This window comes from Phasianus colchicus, chromosome 3, assembly GCF_987193195.1.
Source record: "Phasianus colchicus chromosome 3, bPhaCol1.hap1.1, whole genome shotgun sequence".
NCBI lineage: Eukaryota > Metazoa > Chordata > Aves > Galliformes > Phasianidae > Phasianus > Phasianus colchicus.
The window spans coordinates 89,705,625-89,726,735 of record NC_143438.1 but is presented as its reverse complement, the minus strand read 5'-3'; the positions used below and the strand labels follow the sequence as shown (position 1 = coordinate 89,726,735).

Below are 21,111 nucleotides of genomic sequence, written 5' to 3'. Positions count from 1 at the left end.
TGTGTTTGGAATGTCAGATTGGTCCATCCCTGCTGGATATAGGTATTGCACCACTTCTCTAGTGTGCCTTTAGGAGTGGATATCTTCTACTGTGTTCACTCCACTATGCACCTGTGTAAGCTGCATTCCCAAACAAATAGTGTGTGCAAGTCTGCTGGACTCCCTCCTGTGACCTCATTTAAAGAGCACGCAGATCCCATGAGATGCTTTTCCTACTTTTAGAGGAAGTTGAACACAGTGTCTTTCAGGACCATGGAGAGGTTCTCCTGTCCCAGTCCAAAAGATGAAAGGCTGCTGCAGTTCCATGTTTCTGGGTTCAGCCAGTAGCAAGCCTGAGCCCATATTGCCAGTGGGCATGTACAGTGTACACAAATTCACATGCCACCACACAAGTCAGTTCAGAAACTAATGCCTTGATCAACACCCATGTACACCTGAACAACACTCACGTAATCATGAAAAAGCACAGGTTCACAGCCACTCAGCCCTGTTGTTGGCACTCACACTTTTCCTATTCAGCTAGTCTGATTTGAAGCTCAGCAAGATTCAGGCCTACAGGCTCAAATTCATCATCTCACCCACTTGGAAGGGTGTAACAAATGGGATTTAATGATAAGATAGGGCAGAATGTGATGATGAAGTGGAGGGCTCAGTCTGACAAGCAACATGTCAACATGCAGCTGTCCTCCTTAGTCCCTTTCTCTCTTTTTTTCTCACACTTTTTCTTCATGATCCATCTCAGTTTCTCCCTTTGATCTTACCCCTGAACATCCCACTGTGAATATTGCATATTTTTCTCTGGGCAGCCTGTCAGATTTGCTCCTTTTCCTTTCCCTTTCTTTTCTCTTTTTTCTTATCTCCATTCTTCAGGGACCCACCTGTTCAACCAAATGGAATGTTAATTTTAAGCTCTGCTAGTATTTTGATTGCTCTGTCTTCTCTATTTGCAGGGCCCTGTTGGACCCCCAGGAGACAAAGGATCATTGGTACAGTATGTCTTTCTCACTACAGCCAGATTTTATGGGGAGGGGGCAATGAAAAAAATGAATTTTGTTACTATCAGCGATTTCATAAAATCGTGATTAATTTTTTGGTTCTGTATTTTTCAAAAGATGGTAGAGTCATATGTTGGCTGATTAGCCAAATGAGACTTCAGATATGCACTACCACTACGTTTGCTGTAGTGGGTTATGAGAAAAAGAGTTATCCAGACTCTTGTTTTGGTGACATTTCCTCACCCCTCAGAATAGTCTCACAAATGGAAAGAAAAAGTACGTCATGGCAGACAATTCAAGGCATGTTGTTATGCCTTATAATCAAAGCCTCAAACATATAAATACTTATAAGCATTTTTCTTGCTTAAGGCTTACAGAAAACCCTGCATTTAAATATTTCCTTTAATAATTTACAAGGATGCAGTCAATAGGTGTGAAGCAAATAGCTGTTTATTGTAGTTTCACTATATGCTGGCATGCATTTCCAGTGGTATAGCCCAGTCATGGTGTTTACTAGTTTGAGACCAAGGAATTGAATAGTCTTTCCTCCTCCACAGTCCCACGATCAGTTGTATTTTTTCCCTATTCATATACTTGCCTTCTTATAAAGAGTCATTATTACCTTTCCAGTGAGGTATGTGAGATTTGACTGGAGTGATACACTTACAGTTCCTGGAGGCACAGGAACAACTGATGCTGTGATAGTTTAATGTGGAATTATTTTATTTTAATCTCTTTTGAAATTATTTAACTGTTAGCATAGTGAGTTGTTGTTGTTGGTAGGTTTTTTTTTCACCAAATAATTATTGAGTTCAGTATTTTTTTCTCTTCAGCTAAGGATAATCTGGCAAGTACTGCTCACGTTTCTGCGTGTGTCTGTTCTCTCCCTGCCAGGGTCCTCGTGGTGTACCTGGTATCCCTGGACCACAGGGGCCTCCTGGCCAGGATGTAAGTAAAACAAAAGTGTAAGTGCTTACAAAATGTGCTGATGCTTAAGTCTAGTTTCCCTAAAAATTGTGTGCGTACTCAACCTTGGTTGTTGAGTGTTACTAGGATAGTCCAATGGAGATGATTTGCAAAAACTGAAGCTCTTATATTTCAGGATTTCAGGGAAAAAGAAATTTAGGCCACAGAGTAACTTTTAGAGGAAAGCGATGGACAACTTATGCGACAGCGTACACTGGGAAATGATATAGTAGAAAAGGATGGTAGTTAAGCTCTCTAGAAAACTCTGAGAAGCCTCTAAGATAACCCATAATATTTCTATAAAAATAAGACCACCCCCACTAAAAAGCTTTTATGAGTTCATTTTACTGCTGCTGCTGTGTTTGAGAGATGACCCTGTAACCTCTTCTCTGTGCATTTTCCTCACTCAACTCTTTGCAGTTGAGTCATGGAGCTAAGGGGTAGAGGGAAGCAAGGCAGACTCCCAGCTTGATAGCTGAGCCCTCTCGCTACCCAGTTTTGTCACAGTGTTGAATCAGAAAGGGAAGAGTTTTTTCCTCTGCTGGTAAGCCAGTTCTGTGACATGGAAACCTGCCTTGGAGGAAAATCAGCAAGGGGGCTGTGAAGATTTTGAGAGATGTAATCTTTGCATTTGTGCCTGTTGGAGGAATGCTGTGGGAAAGGGATAGTGGCCTTCTGTAACTCTCCTTCTCATCAAGCTTTCTTATGCTCTTATCTGAAAGGGGTACCAATTTTCGTTAAGTACTTGTGAGCATGTTTTCACTCATGCATTGCTATTGACATACACCAATTATCATAAAGGGTGCACTTTTCTATAAAATAGATCTCCTTTCCTCCTGAAACGTTTGGAAAAGAAGGTCTTGGTTATTTTGTTCACCCGCTCCATCATAAGACAAATGATTGTGATAGCTGCATTCCTCAAAAGCCTATTGTGGCAGAAATGGTCTATCACTTCGTGTCCCTGAGCAACCATAGCAAATGTTTGAGTTCTTTAACCAAGAGGTTTTAAACTAGAAATACAGAGCTTTTATACAGGAAATAAAACAGGTGAGCTTATTGCAAGTGCATATGAGGAGAGTGCAGAGCCAGCTTTTCTCTTTCTGGCTCTGCTCAGATCAGTGTTGACTGGTCAGCTCTTGGAGAGGCAGCACTGCAGTCTTTCTCTCTCTCCTATTTCCAGCAGGAAATTACCCAAGCAAAACCATCACTTACGGTACTTAGAAAGCACATCTTCTATTACACAAACTGATTTAATTGCAGTCAGCATGCCTTTCAAGAACTATGTTTTCTGGTTGATCACCAATTAAGCAATTCTACCTGTGTTTCTGTGTAAATGTAACTACAGAGCACATTCCAGCATTTTTTGGTGTAACAGCAGGGATACTTTGTTTGACAAGATCCTGCATTTCCCAGTTTCTTGATCTCCACTTTTATTTATGAGTAGTACAAAGGATTTCTGATTCTGCTTTTTGCACATTTCTGTATCAGTGTAGCATTCCTGTGTTCTTTGAAGCTTGCCCATTTTTGTATTCTCTTATGTTTATACAGTATGTCATCAGTTAGAAGCACTCTGATTTGAATTGCTGATAGGAGCTTGCCACATAATTCCAAAGCTATAATTCCAAAGTGGCAACAGCCTTAATGACTTGCCTCACTCTTGTCTTTTTGCTGTGGCCCCTGCAAATGTATTTCATGTTGTTTTTGTTTTTTTTTTTTCCCCGAGACTGACTAATTCTTCTAAATCACATTTACATACAGTCTATTTTCTGCCTTGTTTTTCCAGCTGCTGACTCATCAGATGGCCTTGGAAATGTGTCTTTTATAGGTTATTATATTCCGTGATACTGTAATATCATATTTGAGTTGTATTTTGGGAGGTGAAGGAATAAATACTTCCTCTGCAGTAGCTTTGACCAGAATTATCTCTCAGAGGAACACACCGGGTTTTTTTTGCATGACTGCATCCTGGAAGGAGTGGCTGACACACCATTAGGCTGTGCTGCAGGTCAGTGAGACCTCACAGGCTGGAGAGTTCAATGTGGAACTTCTAGAGAGAGTCCAGCAGAGGGCCACAAAGATGAGGGACATGGAGTATCTCCCTTACGAGGAAAGGCTGAGACCTGGGACTGCTCAGCCTGGAGAAGACCAAGGGGGGACGTTATCAATGCTTATAAATATCTAATGGGTGGGAGTCAAGTGATCACAAATTGGAACACGGACAGTTCCATCTGAACGTGAGGGAAAACTTTGTTACTTTGAGGGTGACAGAACACTGGAACAGGCTGTCTATAGAGGTTGTGGAGTCTCATTCTGTAGAGATATTCAAAACCCACCTGGACACTCTCCTGTGCAGCCTTCTGAAGGGAACCTTCTTTAACGGGGTGTTGAACTGGATGATTTCCAGAGGTCCCTTCCAACTTCTATGATTCCATGGTTCTGTGATCAAAAAAATCTGTCTACAAATCTGTGCAGAGCCTCTTCTTCTGGACAAAACAGTGAACAGCTGAATCTACTGCTTTTTATTTTCTATATAATCTCTGGTCTACCCGGGTTATTCTCTCTAAATTTGTGCTGTTTATTTATTTATTTATTTATTTTAATTAATTAAAGCCCCAATTCTTAAAGGCTGAACTTAAAGCAAACTTTTTTATATTCTTCTTTTTGTTTGTTTCTTTTTTTTGTTGTTGTTTTTGTTTTTATGTTTGGGATGGGAAGAGGAAAGCCAAGGAACAGATGGAACTGAACTTGGCAAAGGAAGCAAAGAAAAAATAGAGATTCTGGGTGGATTCAGTGGTTAGAAAAGAACAGCATATCCCCAAGAAGAGTGTATCCCCTCTGATAAGTGAGAAGGGAGAAGTGGCTGTAGTAGATGCAGAGAAGGCTGAGATACTCAACATGTTCTTTGCCTTGGTCTTTATTGGCGATCAGACTTTCCACATCTTTCATGTCCCTGCACCTCCAGTTAGAGGTTGGGGGAGCAAAATCCCTCCCACTGTAAGCAGAGAGAGAGTTTAAGACCACCTGATGAGATTGAATATATACAAGACAAAGGGCCAGATATCATGCATCTCAATTGCTGAAGAAACTGGCTGAGGTCCCTGCCAAGTCACTCTCCATCATATTTGAAAAGTTGTGTCTGTTGGGCAAAGTCCCCATTGTCTGGAAAAAGGGAAACATCACTCTCATTTTTAAGAAAGGTAGAAAGGAGTATCTGGGCAACTACAGGCTGGTTAGAGTCCCCTCTGTGCTGGGAAAGATCATGGAACAGATCTTCCTTAAAACTATTTTAAGACATGCAAGGTGAAGAGGTGATCTGAGATAGCCAGCATGGCTTCACCGGGAGCAAATTATGCCTACCCTCTTTGGTGGCCTGCTAGAATGGAGCAACAGCATCAGCCAACAAACGAAGATCAACCGATGTCACTTACCTGGACTTCTGTAAGGTCTTTGACACAACAACAATCCTTATCTGTAAATTGCAGAAATGTGGATTTGTTGGGTGTTGTGTTTCATAAGGAATATGGAATATAAGGAATTGGCTGCATAACCAGAGCCAGAGGGTTGCATTCAACGGCTCTGTGTCCAGGTGGAGGGAGACTGGTGATGAGTCCCTCAGGAGTCTGCACTGGAACTGGTGCTCTTTAATATCTTCATCAACAATCTAATGGGATTGAGTGCACCCTCAGAAATTTTGCTGATGATACTAAGCTGAGTGGTGCAGTTGATACGACAGAAGGAAGGGACGCCATCCAGAGGAACCTGGACAGACTTGAAAACTGTGTGCATGTGAGCCTAATGAAGTTCAGTAAAACAGAATGATTTTAAACTAAAAGAAGGGAGATTTAGATTAGATTATAGGAGATGATTCCTTACTCAGAGGGTGTTGAGGCACTGGAACAAGTTGCCTAGAGAAACTGTGATTGCCCCATCCCTGGAGGTTGGATGAAGCCCTGGGCAGAGTGATCTGATGGGTGGCAACCCTGTCCATAGCAGGGAGTTGGAAGTAGATGGGCTTTATGGACCCCTCTAACTCAAGCCATTCCATGATATTATTCTATAGTTTGTATTTCCCTGTAGTTGGACTACTTTTCTCCATAATAGGACTGTTACATGCCTAATTTCATTCCCTCAATAAAATTACTTCAAATATTAATTCTACTTGCTTTTGGAAAAAAAGAAAAATCCAAGCACATTTAAAGCTGGCAGTATTCCTGTATCAACTATTAAAAAAGCATAGCCTTAAGTAATTTATCCAGAGAAATTGGCCAAGTCTGTGTCATGCTCTGAAAGCTACAGAAAATGATTCTATGCTTTTCTCTGGAAGCATCCATTCTCTCTGCTTGTCTCCTGTGAGAGAAAAAGTTTCCTTTCAGCATACCTTAAATTAAAATACAATCTGAATGACAAAGTCTCTTGTCCTACAGATAGCACTGAGGGCACCCATTTGATTTGGTCTTTCTGTATTTTGAATATGATAATTTTAATTAACATAAACATTAATCATTCTTAAATGTGCTAATTATTACTGATAACTACGTTCCAATTTTACTGGGAAGTTAATCTTCCCATCTATTTATTTTTGTAATTGCAAAAACTTAATGTATGCATACATTACTGCCACTGGGTCTGAAGAACAGGCTATTCTTTCCTGGGGTTGGTTTTCCCATGCAGTTAGAAGGCCATTTCCAAGGAGTTTTTGTCTTTGCTTTAGAATTCATGCACTACGAATCAAAGGAGACTCATTGTTTCCTTTTTTCTTGTTATTCCTGGAAATCAGAACACATCTATGCTAGTGATTTTATGTCTAGTTTTCTATAGTACTACTTCCCAACCATATGCTTTTGATTTTACTGTTGCATGTGGCTGGCTTCCTTATAAATTTTCTTTCTTTCATTTTTCAACATGTCATTTACACAACTTCCATCCATTCACGCTTTGGGACCATTTGTGTGTGTCAGCTTTTGCAGGCCAATCAGGTACTCTGGATCCTGTGCATCACACCTCCCTGTTACTGCCTGCTTTGTCCTCCCTGATATCCAGTGTCACTATTAATTGATATTCTAATATGAACTGCAGTTACACTCTGTACCTTCTGTCATTTTCAGTCAACTTAGAGTAGTTTGCAGCTTGTAGCTTTTCTAACTCCAGGTCTCCATAGCTCAGCAGTGTTTTCTTTGTTTTGGACTCAGCCCATTGCCTATTCTGCAGTAATGCAATATGCTGAAGTGCCATTGTCTTATATTTCAACTCAGTCATTCATCAAATGAGACTCTCTTTTTGCTGTCTTGTATTTTAACTTTTTGGCTTTTCCTGGAGATGCTGTTGTTTTCAAGTTCACCAACCATGGCATTTCTCATCCTGATTTATTTACATCCTGTTAAAATATATCACCATCGTACAGCTTTCAAGAAGACAGGTCTATCTCTTTGTCTCAAAGCAATCTGATGCAATGTAGATATCATAGCCATGTTTAAGAGAATTTCAGTTCTAGTTACTTTCTCATCAAGGATGATTCTCATGGCTCAAGTCTTTGCTTTCTGTTGAACTCCTTAAAACAAATGCTGTGTGATTTTTAATGGGATGAGGTTTAATAAGACCAAATGCCGGGTCCTTCACTTTGGCCACAGCAACCCCAAGCAACGCTACAGGCTTGGGGCGGAGTGGCTAGAAGACTGTGTAGAGGAAATGGACCTGGGGATGTTGGTTGACGCTCGGCTAAACATGAGCCAGCAGTGTGCCTGGGTGGCCAAGAAGGCCAATGGCATCCTGGCTTGTATCAGAAGTAGTGTGACCAGCAGGAGTAGGGAAGTAATTGTTCCCCTGTACTCAGCTCTGGTGAGGCCGCACCTTGAGTACTGTGTCCAGTTATGGGCCCCTCACTGCAAGAAAGACGTTGAGGCCCTGGAGCGTGTTCAAAGAAGGGCAACAAAGCTGGTGAGGGGTCTGGAGCACAGGCCTTATGAGGAGCGGCTGAGGGAGCTGGGATTGTTCAGTCTGGAGAAGAGGAGGCTCAGGGGAGACCTTATTGCTCTCTATAACTACCTGAAGGGAGGTTGTAGCGAGCTGGGGGTCGGCCTCTTCTCCCGTATAACTGGTGATAGGACTAGAGGGAATGGTTTCAAGCTGCTCCAGGGAAGATTCAGGCTGGATATTAGGAAATACTACTTCTCTGAAAGGGTGGTCAGGCACTGGAATGGGCTGCCCAGGGAGGTGGTGGAATCCCCTTCCCTGGAGGTGTTCAAGGAACGTTTGGATGTTGTGTTGAGGGATATGGTTTAGCGAGAACCATTGGTGATAGGTGGATGGTTGGACTGGATGATCTTATAGGTCTTTTCCAACCTTAGTGATTCTGTGATTCTGTGATTCTGTGAATCTTCCTCAACATAGTTAATGTGTGAATATCTCCTTCACGCTTTACCTTCTCTTGAATCTCACCTGTGGAAGGTTTAGCTTCCTCTAAAAAGAAGCTTTTCATCCATGGAATTCAGTACGACTTCAGTTCCACTAATGTCACTTAAGTTCATATTTAATATTCATCTCTTAGGAAGCCAAGGTAACTGAAGTATTGTCATTCACTCAGAAGTGTTTAATATGGACATAGAAAAAGAGCAAACGTTTTTCGTTTTCTCTTTGCTCTGACATGGACTATAGAATTTAAATTATAAGCAAGATGCAAGGATCAAATTCTGTTTTGCCCTATAGCTGTAACTGTGGTATAGTAGGTTATCACAGCTGTGCCTCTGTGCACACCCTGTGCACATAGATCATGAGATCCCCAGTCAGCCCAGGAACTCCCTGTCTACTTGGCTTCATAAATAGTATAATGGACTTATTGGAAATGATGGACCAACTTGAATTCAGGTGATTGACATAATTCCTAAGCCTGTTCCTAACAAAGCCTTTGACTAATTAAAGCTGCTTTCCATGTTCTAATTTGTGTAGCCTTAGGTGTTCCTTGGGTGTGCTGAGCCTAGGCCAATTTACAGACGTTATTTTTGTTGATTAATGTCCTGGGTGGGAATCTGGCACTGTCATAGAGACCTCCTCAGGTGGGTCCTACTGCAGAAGCAGCCAAACTGAGCACAAGATACTTCTAAATAGTAAGTAGAAACTGTTCTGCACATGCAAATGTGGTTGTGTAGGTCAGTCTTTTGTATACAGTTTAAGACGATCAATAATAATGGATCATACATGGGACTAATTACATAGGACAGCAGGCTAGCTTGATAGAGAAGTTAGAGAATGGGTTTGGAAATCTCAGTCCAACTGAAAATGCCACTGAAGATTTCTCTCACTGTCTGAGTAATGACCAGCTGTTCTGTTTAAGAGACTCAGTTCCCCATGTAAGCATTACTTAATGCAAAGATTCAAAACAAACTGTTGTTGTTTTTTTTTAACAAATTAATGACTTGCTAATAACAGGCAAGAGATGCCCATTAGGGTTCCCTTTTCCCAACCATGGCCTCCTGCACCTTAAATTCCAAGAATGCTGCTCATTTCCTTATTTTCATCTCATGAAAGCTGACACAAATACTTTTTTTCACATCAAAAAAGAAAGAAAGAAAAAAAGTTTACCTGCTGTTTCAGGTGCAAGGACTTGTTTGCAACACTAATGCAAAGAGAGGCCATGATTTTTCATTTTACAGGTGTCTTCAGGAATTTAAAGCTTCATCCTTCACACTTCTGCAGTCATAGTGTTTCCTGGGACCAGGAGACATGCCAGAGCAATTTCAGTTGTGTGACTCAGATGAATTTCACTGGGTCATAATGTAGATAAGAGAGATTTAGGAAGGAATGAGAAGAAGTGATTAAGAAACAGCAAAAAAACAGAGAAGGACAACTTCTAAATTTGTACATGGAGGAGTTGACTGTGTGCCACATGTAGACAGCAGTGGTGCTCAGCAGAAACGTTTGTTAGTCCAAAGCAATCAGCAGAATTTGGGAGCAACCAGAGGGTTAGCATATCATAATCTCATAGAATTTTCCTTTTCTATATTTATAGGGTCTACCTGGAAATCCAGGGGAAAGAGGACCTCCTGGAAAACCAGTATGTAACTTTTCTTCCATGCTGTATCCCCCCAAAATTTTTGTCTTGCTGTTCTTTTCTATCTCATTTATTTTCCTCCAGTACAAGTTGTCTCGAATACGGTTCAGTGTTTTTTCTCTGCTGCTCTTCCCAGGAAAAAACAAACAAACAAACAAAAACCGAGGAACTATTAAAGGATTATAATAAAAATACCTGTGATGGTTTGGAACACTATGAAAATAACTGAATGTTTTGCATGCAAAAAAAAAAAAAGCCAAAATTATAAAGGCAAATTCTTAAAACACTATAGTTTACTGTGAGCAAGTACATGATCAAAAATACACAGAGGTCTCAGATATGATGTTCATTGATAATGTAAGGGAACTGGTATGTTTTTAGCCCAAACAGAAACTTATACCAGGCCACAGACATGTTCAGGTAGATTCCTTACATTTACACCTTTTAATGTTGCCTGAATTTTTCACTCCACAGGGTACCTCACCCCTGCTCTCTCCAGAGGACATAAATCTCTTAGTGAAGGTAATCAGCTTCTGAGGACGATGGGAGTTTATATGTATGTTTGATTGAAACCTAACAAACACCATGCGATGGGAAAGTGTCAGAGCTAGAAGTGCAAAAGATGCCTTAAACTACTTCAGCAGAGCTTGGAAATTGCAGGTCTCCTACTGACACAGCTGTTGGGACATACAAGGATGTGCTGGAGATCAAAACCCAGTGCTCTCCAACAGCCCACACTAGTGACATGGCCTACAAAGATCTTTGTAATGTGGTTTAAGTTGTAAAAACTTTGAGACTTTTTCATCTCTTTGGGAGGCTTTCATTTCGAAGCAGGAATAACTATTGTGAATTGTATTACCTAAAGCAGAAAATGGAAACCACTTTAATCAAATGGCTGATCTTTCACGCACACCTGCAAGTGACCACACTTTGCACTGTGGGTGCAAATTCAGTTTGCATAATGCCTCTGAAAGGATGCAGGTAATTAACCCCACACGCACCTGTGTTTCAAACATGGTGATCTGTCTGTCTGCTTTTACTCTCCATGTAGACAGTTGTCTGGAAAATGAGTCTGTATTTGAGAGGTGCTGATTGCAAAATCTTTAAAGATTTACGTGGGCTGAGTTGGGAGGTTTTTAAGCAGGTTTGAGACATGGCAAGAATTCCTTCCTTATTGATTAAAAGAAACTAAAAAATTACTTTTTTTACTAGCCACGTTAATAAAATGACCCTTCTAAGATTGCTGCTTTGAAATTACTTCATTGAAGAGCTGTTTTTCTCAGGCAGCACTATTTTTTTTTTTCCAGAGAGTTCACTATATTGCATTGTTTGGTATTTTTGATCAAGAGAGTAGCAACAGACTGTTTCATGGGTACGGAATGTCATTTTGATGTTCCTTTTTTTTTTTTTTTTTTTTTTACTTCAATTATGTTACAGTTGCAAACACACAGCATATTCTTTATGTTTTCTACTTTTTCACTCCATACCTGGCCCTGCTTTACATATAGCATCAACTTCAGACCCCAGATGCAACGAAGGCTCTGTTGTTCTGGATATCTCTTAAGCTCTTACATTTTCAGTAGGAAAATATTAATGAAGGAACTGAGGTTCAGAAAGACATTTTACCCTGCAATTTCATAATGGATCATTGGCTGAGTTGGGAGTTGTACTAAGCTGACCTGATATCCCATCTTTTGGGCTATGTTGTCTTTCATATCCAGGATTCATTTCCCTTTTACTAATGGAAGTCTGTCTTTGAAGTGAAAACGTCATACCTTGAAGACAGCAGAATCGGAAAGAGTGTTGAGATGATGCTTCAAATAATTTTTGAGGGAGGGAGGTTATAATTCTAATGACCGAGATTGGCCAAGGCACTTCGATGTCTTCATGAACTCCAGCAGATGAGTTCTCCTTAGACAGGCTATCTGCAGAATAGTTTTTTGCTGAACAGCCTTTCTGGTGCTATGCTGCAACAATGGAGTTTTCCATAGCAGTATGCCCTCTTAGCAGTAACTCGGGTCTTTTTGACTGGTATAGACAGAGTTTTCTTCAAGTAGTCTTGTAGATTACAAACAAAGCTTTTCTTGACAATGTTGCTTTGTGGCTATCTGATCTTGTTTCCTCAGTTTCTTGATCATTAAGATCAGTTAAGAGCTGTCCAAAACACCCCAAGAGATCCTGTGGAAGCTCAGCAGCTGGCCCTCTCTCTCCTTCACACTAATCTCACTTCACTGTACGTTGATATAACCCAGCTCCTCCTTGATGTGGTCAAAGTTCAATGGCCTACAGGTTATGATAGCTCCCCACTGCTGCATTCATACTCAGCATCTGCAAGCTCTACTAGATACCTTCAATCTGTTGCTAATTTACTTCTTAATGTTCTCTCCTAGGATGTGTGCACTGAATGCCCGCCTGGCCCACCAGGACTGCCAGGCATCCCAGGTTTCAAAGGTGATAAAGGTCTCCGAGGACCACCAGGTAGAGACGGCCAGGATGGGAAAATGGTAAGAGAGCTAGGGAAGTGGTCATCCCTTGGATTTGGTTTAACTATCTCCCTTGGATATGATTTAACCTTTTTTTTTTTTCCTAACAATATTTTTACATGGTTGATTTTTATTTTTATCAGTTACAATGAACTGAATCTTTTATAGCTGTCTTTGAAGTCAACGGACTGGATTTCAGCTGCTTGAAAGAGCCATAAGGTCTCTTCTGAGCCTTCTTTTCTCCAGACTAAACAATCCCAGTTCCCTCAGCCACTCCTCATAAGACTTGTGCTCCAGACCCCTTGCAAGCTTCATTGCTCTTCACTGGGCACACTCCAGAGCCTTGATGTCTTTCTTGTAGTGAGCAGCCGAAAACTGAACACAGTACTCAAGGTCTGGCCTCACCAGAGCTGAGTATGGTGACCAGCTTTCCTGGAGCCCTTTACCTTTCAGGACAGATTCCCAAGGGACCCTCCCTACCAGTGTCCTGAATAGTTCAAAGTCTCCCCTCCAGAAGTCCAAGATAGCAGTTATGCTGACCCCCCTGCTGACTTCACCAAAAATAGAGAACTCTACCATTTTGGTTGCTCTGCCCAAAACACCTCCTGACCTCCACATCTCCCAGCAGTTCTCTGTTTCTGAACAGCAGGTCTAGCAGGGCACCTCCTACGGTAGGCTCTTTTACCAGTTGCATCAGGAAGTTATTTCCCACACATTCTAGAAACCTCCTACTGCTTTTTCTGCTCTGTTTTATATTTCCAGCATATTTCAGGGAAGTTGAAGTCCCCCATGAGAACAAGGGCTGGTGATCACACAACTTCTGCCAGCTGCTCGTAGAATAACTTGTCCATCTCTTCATCTTGCTTAGGCAGTCTATAACAGACCCTCCACCAGGATGTCAGCCCCTATTGACCTTCCCCCTAATCCCTACCCACATAGACTTAACCTTATCATTGTGAGCCACAACCTCAACAAATCAAAGCAGTCTCTAACATAGGAAGCCATGCCACCACCCTTCCTTTCCTGCCTTTTCATTCTGAAGAGCTTATAGCCATCCATTGCAACATTCCAGTTGTGGGATCAATCCCACCATGTTTCAGTAATGACAACTAAATCACAGTTTGCCTGCCATGCAATGGATGACAGCTCCTCCTGTTTGTTGTCCATGCTGTGTCCATTGGTGCTGATGCACTTCAGCTGAGACATTTGCCTCACTCCCAATCCTGTCATCCTGTTGTTCCCCTAGACTCATCTTTAGTGAGCCTTATTTTATTCCCTTCCTATTTCACACCTAGTTTAAAACCATCTCAATGAGCCCTGCCATCTCCTGACCTAGGATCTGTTTCCCCCTTTAAGACTGGTGAGACCCATCTGCAGCCATCAGGACAGGCACCTGGTAAGCCACTCCATGGTCAAAAAAACAAAACTCATGTGATTGCACCAGCCTATCAGCCACATATTTATGAGATGGGTTTTCCTGGTCTTCTTAATAGCCTTTGCTGACTCTGAAGGAATAGAAAAAAACACTACCTGTCCACCTGTTCTTGTCCATCATCTACTCTGTAGGAGAATCCAAATGACCCAGAAGCTGTTTTTCAGTCATGTTCATTGTTCAGAAGCAGAAATAGCAGTGGTATGTAAAAGGAAAGTAGAGAGCAGTGACTGAGGAGTGCATGGAGTACATTGCTGATTGAGACGTGATAATTATGTGGATTTTTTGCTGGCTACAAGGATGCCTAAGGGAAGTTTTAGGAGTAGCTATTGTTTAAGAGACACAGATTTTGCAGAGGACTTGAAATAAAGGAAGGAGGTTAAAGGGTTTTAATAAATGACATGTGCTGAAATTAATCCCTTAACCTTTTCAATTATCTGTCAGGAAACAGTGAGAGTAAAAGTGATGGCTCTACCATCCAGAGATCCTGTATTATTTCACAGCCCTAGAAAAGCTCATCTAATGTTCTCGGTTTCAGTTTCCCTCCATCTGTCATGCTAGTAGATCTCTACAGTTCTAAGTGAAAATAAGTGAGTGAAAAAATGTATGGTGCAATTGTGAATTTGACCCATCTGTCTATAGTGAGCTTTAATGCATCCCATTTGAACTGCAAAGAGGAATTTGGAAGAAGAAAAGCAAAACTTTACTGCTCCAGGAAATCAGCCACTCCTGTAAAAAGTTACATGGAGAATGTTACTATTCTAATTAATCGAGATATTGACCATACTGTACCATATGGGTTTTGGCATGATGGGTTCCAGAGTTTTTCACATGGGAAATTCCCTTGTAATTAATCCTTGTTGACACTCTGGTTGTGGCTTCCCCTTGAGATTATGTGTCTCCAGCAGTGGCCAAGGCTGATATGTATAACCACAAAGATTTTCTAAGGGTTAGCTTGTTTGGAAAAGAACCAACTACAGTGTTAGGCATTGTTGTAGGTTAACCAGGAAGCATACATAATGTGCTGATGAACTTTTCAATGCCATATGCAAAAAGATCTGCATATTACAGTAGGTGCTGGAGAACAGTTCAGTCTGCAGTGCTGAGCATAAAGGTGGCCTGACCACCTTGGCTCCAGCATGGAGGATGACAGGCTCTGCCTTCTTGATCTGTAAGAAACTGGTATTTACCTCTCCCTCTTCTGCATTGCAGGGAAATGCTGGTCCCAGAGGTCCTGCAGGCCCACCTGGGCTGGATGGCCAAAAGGTTTGTTGATCTTCAGTGTTGTAGGCAGAAATTATCTGTGATTAGTTAGAGCACTGTTGACACAAGCTCTTGGTAGGACCCATCTTTATATTAAGGAGTAGCACTGACTTATTGGGTGGGCCCTGCACTGGCTATTCAGTGGAATACCACGGGTGCCCAGAACTGCACAGCTCTCTATGTGAACACTGTTCCATTTAAATACAGTCTTCTACCATCCCTCTGTTCACAAAAACAAACAAACAGAAATGAAACAAAACAAAATGTAAAGGGTTTTATTCTTGATAAAGAATTTCATTTCACTGATATTTTGAGGAGAGAGTTGGAAATCAGAATCAACTGTCAGTCCAAATCAGGTGAGGAAGCAATTAAAGTTTCAGCAGTAACCTTCTTCCTGCATTGATTCTCTCATTTCTATATCCCATGTGTTGGAATCCCTTTAAATTGAAGTATGGCCTTCAAATACACTATCTGTAGTATTTGCAGATCCACAGATCCTGAATGCTCCCTGAAATACACTGTAAAAAGAACGACTTTGTTCAGATGTATCTTTCTGCCTCATGATTTAGGGATGTAGGTCAATATCAAACACAGTGTCTGAAGGATTCCAATAATATCACATTTTGAACATTTCCCACCAATAGTTCTGTCAGCATTCTGTTCACAGTGCCAGTGCCTGGTCAGTCAAAACCTTTAAAACTACCTAATGTGAAATAAATCAAAACAAACCAATGGAAGGAGAGAGAAGAAATGAAGGCCACAGTTCCTTACATGCTTCCCTGTCCTGATCTACTGTCTAAAACAACTTCTACTATTTTAACATCTTTGTATTTGCACTTATTAGTGTAGGACAAACTAATACTGATTCATGAATTAATTTTAAATCTTGCAAATTAAAGTGTGCTGAAGGTGAGCAGTAGAGTCTCAAAAGCAAACATTAAGGCCGATCAAAATGAGAGTACCTTCCAAGATTAAATTTTCAAATGAATTAGCATCCCATAAAGATAATAACCAGTGGAAAACCCAGGTAGTCTGAGACTCTCATATGCTGCTTTTTTTAATGCTATGCAAAAGTGGAGGTCTGAGTAACAAGACTGAATAGAATGATTTGCCTTGGAAGGGACCTTAAAGATCATCTAGCTCCAACACCCTACTGTGGACAAGGACTCCTTCCACTGGGTTAGGTTGCCCAGGACCCCATCCAATCTGGTGTTGGACACCTCAACGGATGGGGTAACCACAGCTTCTCTGGACAACCTCTTCCAGAGCCTCACCATCCACATAATGAATAATTTCTTTCTTTTAGCTAATCTAAATCTAATCTATTTTAGTTTAAGACCACGACTCTTTCTCTTATTGGTGTATGGTATACTCCTTGATAAGGAATCCCTCTCCAACTTTACTGTAAGCCCCCTTCAGCTACTGAAAGGCTGCTATAAGGTCTCTCTAGCCTTCTCCAGGCTGAGCAACCCCAACTCTCACTGCAGAGGCTCTTCGCAACAACTTCTCAACCTCTTTAGTTGAAGCCTGTCCAAGGAGGTTGTGGATGCCCCATCCCTGGAGGCATTTGAGACCAGGCTGGTCGTGGCTTTGGGCAGCCTGATCTGGTGTTGGTGACTTTGCACATAGCAGGGGGGTTAAAACTAGATGATCATTGTGGTCCTTTTCAACCTAGCCAATTCTATGATTTCTATGATGATGATTCTATGATATAACAAGACTTAGACTGTACATGTGCATAATATAAAATCAAATAATTGATAAATAATCTGACTTGCATTCAGTAAACTGGCAAATTCATGGCATTTGTAATTGTTAAGAGCAAATATTGTAAAAGAAGAGACAAAGACTCTTGTAAAAGGCTGTCACTGTGACTCCTTTCCAAATATTTGAGGAGGCTCTTCATGGTGAAAAATCTAGAGAGCTCTGCAGTTTTGGAAGTGCAATATGTTGTCTCTACCAGCACCATGCAAATTTATACAACACTCCCTTCCCTACTTGGCTCTTAGCTCTCATGTAATGAACCAGAGAATCATTTCAATGGCCTGCAATTCATTAGTGTCCTCTGTGTTGTTCAGGTCGTAATTTGTATACCCAGCATCTGAGTATTTTTTGCTGTGTGACATTCATCTTGCCTGTAAGCAACTCCAAGCACAGATAATACAGACATCCACTTTTGAGTTAGTTGCTTCTGCTCTGTTGTCAGAGACACAGAGAGATTGGGCATTAATTTTCTGGCTGCACCTTAGAAATGCTGGTTTTGACATTGTTGGCCCTGAAGGGAAAAGAGATTAGTACCTAATGCTGTAGATGCCTTCACTGAGCCAAATGATTCCTTACCAGAATCCCATTTAGTATGTTGCCTAACAGCCTTTTCATTTTTAGGGGTGTTTATGTCCTCTTTGTGTCCCTAAGCCAAAAAAATAAAATTATATATATATATATATATAAGTAAAAAGCCATCCTGGGTCTGTTCAAAGACCATTTTCCCATATACTGCTAGCTCCAGTATTGATAGGGAAAATCACAGGCAGAATTTAAGAGGAGCAGAAGCAGGGTTCAGTTCTCATTTCTGTATTTTATAATAAGATGACCAAGTGCCTTATGAAATAAGTCAAAAAGCGAATAAAATACTGAATCTAAGTGACTTTCAGTGACTTTTTTTTCTCATTATCAAGGGTGCTAAAGGAGACCGTGGAATAACTGGGGATGCAGGAGAAAAAGGCGAACAGGTAAAAATTAACTATGATTTCCAATAGTGCTTTCTCTGTGATTCCTTCTCTATCAACAGTTGCTCTAATGCTGAAATATACAGCTACTTGAAAAAAAGAGAGGAAAGATGAAAGCTGTCCATCACTGCTAAACCTTTTCTTTATTAAAGAGTGGGACCATAGAAGTCCTCCTCAGGATTCCCTTCCAATCTCTGACTCAAATCTTTCCTATGTTGTGTTGCTGGATTCCAAGATGATTTTTTCCTCACCTCTTCATTCAATACATTCAGTTCTCTGCAGTACCCAACTTCTGTTCACTTCTCCAGCTAACATCTACATGAGGTCCAGGAGATTAAACACCTCTGGACTGAAAAGGCCAGTTTTGCTATTAATCCTAGAAGGTGATGGACTCTTATAGGATGTGCCACAGGAAAGAAAATAGTCCAAATTGTAGAAAATGTTTACACTTATTTTTGTCAAGGGCTGAATCAGTAGTTTAAGGTGCAAATTCAGTCTTCAAAGAAAATTGTAGGATATTTTAAACAACATTGATTTCCAGCCTGGTCTCCCACAATATTTGTTCTCAGCTCCTATTAACATACCATGAAATACATGTTACAGAAAGTACACCCTAAATCTAACTGTGTTCATTACTGAAGTGCATACTTTGAAAACCAGCACTTTGATTTAAAAAGCTGCAGTCCATTATTTCCTTATAACCAGCACTCTGTGTACTGTCTCATTTTGATGTTACCTCACAGTACCCAATGATCAATTAACCTATATACAAGTAGAAATATGAATAATGTATAAAGTCTCTCATTTTATTTTGCAGGGACACCCTGGAATGCCTGGCTTTGCAGGGGCTCCTGGAAACCCTGGCCCACCTGTAAGTTCCTCTGTTGCAAAGCAGATGGTCTTATATTTTCCTTACTAATAACAGTATCCGCAGAAAGGGCCATTCTCACCTGCCTGCACATTGCATTTTCCTATTCCAGTGGGTTCCTAATAGTCCCTTGAGTGTCATAGATTTCTCTGCTCATGATAATTGCTATTTAATACATCAGCCACTTTTCATTGATTGCTTCATCTCACTCTGTAAATTGATGCTAAGCTTCAGTCCCTCTCTTTATACAAGGCAATGATCATGAAAACTCTTCCACAGAGACTACTTAGGAGTACATGTATAGGTGTTTACTTATAGGCAGAATATGTTGTCAGTCTGGAACTGGCAGATCTAAAGTGATTTTGGTTTTCAGTTTTATGCAGTAATATGATAGTGAATTTTCTCCAATTTTTGTATCCTCTGGATTACTTTTGGATTAAGAGGCCTTTTACTCATGTCCTGCTGTGTCACAATCCTTATTTCTTCTTCTGCTCTCTCCACAATTACAGTTATGCCTCTTTGCATATATAAAGTCATAATACTGGGGTGTCATTGCAGAAGCAAGGCTGAAATAACTTGGCTCTCCATTTGCAGTCTCCAGGAGCAGGGACTTTTCCTGAGCAAAGGGCTTTTCTTTCCAAACCTTCTGTCTTTGCCTACAGTCATTACTACTCACACAGCTGCTTGCAGAGCAATCTGACTCCACTATGATAAGGGTTTTCAGCATTTGTCTTTTATGGGAATCAGCATGGTCTCTTTAAAGCTGAGTTTACATTGTAACTCCTAAAGGAAAGGAGGTACTGGAAGGGAAAAGACCATGTTAAAATTCTGCTTTCAGATAGTAGTAATGCCTGGAGGCTGCTGAGTGCTTAGCCACCAGGACAATACATGGGGACCTTTTTGTGGGTCATTTGCACTACTGCAAGTTCATTTTAAGAAGCATATTTTTAAGAGAAACTGATAATATGGGAACATTTACTGCTGCAGCCGTAGGTTTATTTTGGTAGGAATAAAATTCTTAAAGCTGTCCCATGACATCCTCATGGGAGTCACAAAGAGAGTGTGAATGGAGTCAACTGAAATGTGAAAAATAAAACTGATCTTGTCAAAGGAGAGCAAGTTGCAATGTTCCAATGGATTCTTTTTCCTGATGTGCCTTTTTCCTCTGTCTGCATGGACCTGTGGTTCTAGGGTGGTAGGGAGCACTGACAAATGTACAAAATGTGTTAATTATTCATGTTATTTCTGCTTTGTTTTGTTTAGGGACCAGATGGGGCACCAGGACCAATAGGACCAGCAGGAAACCCAGGAGACATAGTAAGCTCTCGGCTATGTGTTTCATCACTAGCTTAACCTAGCTTTTTCCCTGTGAATAAAGCTGAGCTGGAACTGAAGTAATGTCTTTTGAAAGCTTCCCACATCGTCCATTCTGAAACAACTCTATACCTGCAAGTAGGACCCACACAAATAACAACAGATTACTGTGTTCCTGTTGCTTCAAATTAGCCAGAATGAAATATCCAGTATATGGAACTTCTTCAGTGCACTCTTGGCCTACCATCTAAGGAAGTAGTTGTATATCTCGTGCATCTATCTTTGCTATTAACATCTTTTAGCCCCTGTGGCATAATAACTTAATTTGTTAGGCTGGTGCTTGACCCAGGGTAACACTTGAATTATGCCTGAGGATTGTCAAAACAAAACCAGCAACATTTTAAAGAATGCCTCGGCATTTAAAGAATGCCACAGATAGCTCGGGTCCCACACATTTGGACCATTCCTTGGCACCACTGCAAACACTTGTATGGGGGCAAACTTCAAGAAATGCATGAAGAATTTTGCTGCTGCTGTTTCATTTGAAGGTCATTCAGATCCTATTTTATGGTAATGCATCAGAAAACTGTAGGAGAGAAGGATAGTCTGATTGGAATCTGATTGATGCTTACCTAAGTGTGAAAAGTTAAAAAAAAAAATATTACGATTTAGGACTTTGTAATTCTGTGATTAATTTCTGGAGCAGGGTGAGCAAGACACCTTTTGCACATCTGTTTCAATCATAAGGGACCCAACAACTGTCTTTCTGGTGGCTGCTGTGAAATTAGTCAGCACTGCCATCAGAGAGGACACAGATTGCATGGACAAGCTGGCTGAACTTTCAAACGGATGGTTAAGGTTGAAATAATTTAAAGGACCTCATATGCTTTTGTGAGACCTGTCTCCTATCCCTGGAGACATTCAAGGTCAGGCTGGATGGGGATCTGAGCAACCTGATCTAGCTGTAGGTGTCCCTGTTCATTACAGAGGAGTTGGAGTAGATATCCTTTAAGGGAC

General features: G+C 40.9%; 1 protein-coding gene across 2 annotated transcripts in view; it reads left to right on the top strand.

The window, feature by feature from the left end:
- The window catches only part of COL22A1 (collagen type XXII alpha 1 chain), a 224,729-nt gene that overhangs the window by 185,485 nt on the left and 18,133 nt on the right, over positions 1-21,111 (top strand). For both annotated transcript variants that reach the window (XM_090138032.1, XM_090138033.1), the window contains exons 42-50: positions 951-986; positions 1,890-1,943; positions 9,964-10,008; positions 10,480-10,527; positions 12,396-12,509; positions 15,133-15,186; positions 17,862-17,915; positions 18,730-18,783; positions 20,044-20,097. In XM_090138032.1, the coding sequence (XP_089994158.1) occupies positions 951-986; positions 1,890-1,943; positions 9,964-10,008; positions 10,480-10,527; positions 12,396-12,509; positions 15,133-15,186; positions 17,862-17,915; positions 18,730-18,783; positions 20,044-20,097 (513 nt within the window). The remainder of the gene's footprint in view (positions 1-950; positions 987-1,889; positions 1,944-9,963; positions 10,009-10,479; positions 10,528-12,395; positions 12,510-15,132; positions 15,187-17,861; positions 17,916-18,729; positions 18,784-20,043; positions 20,098-21,111) is intronic.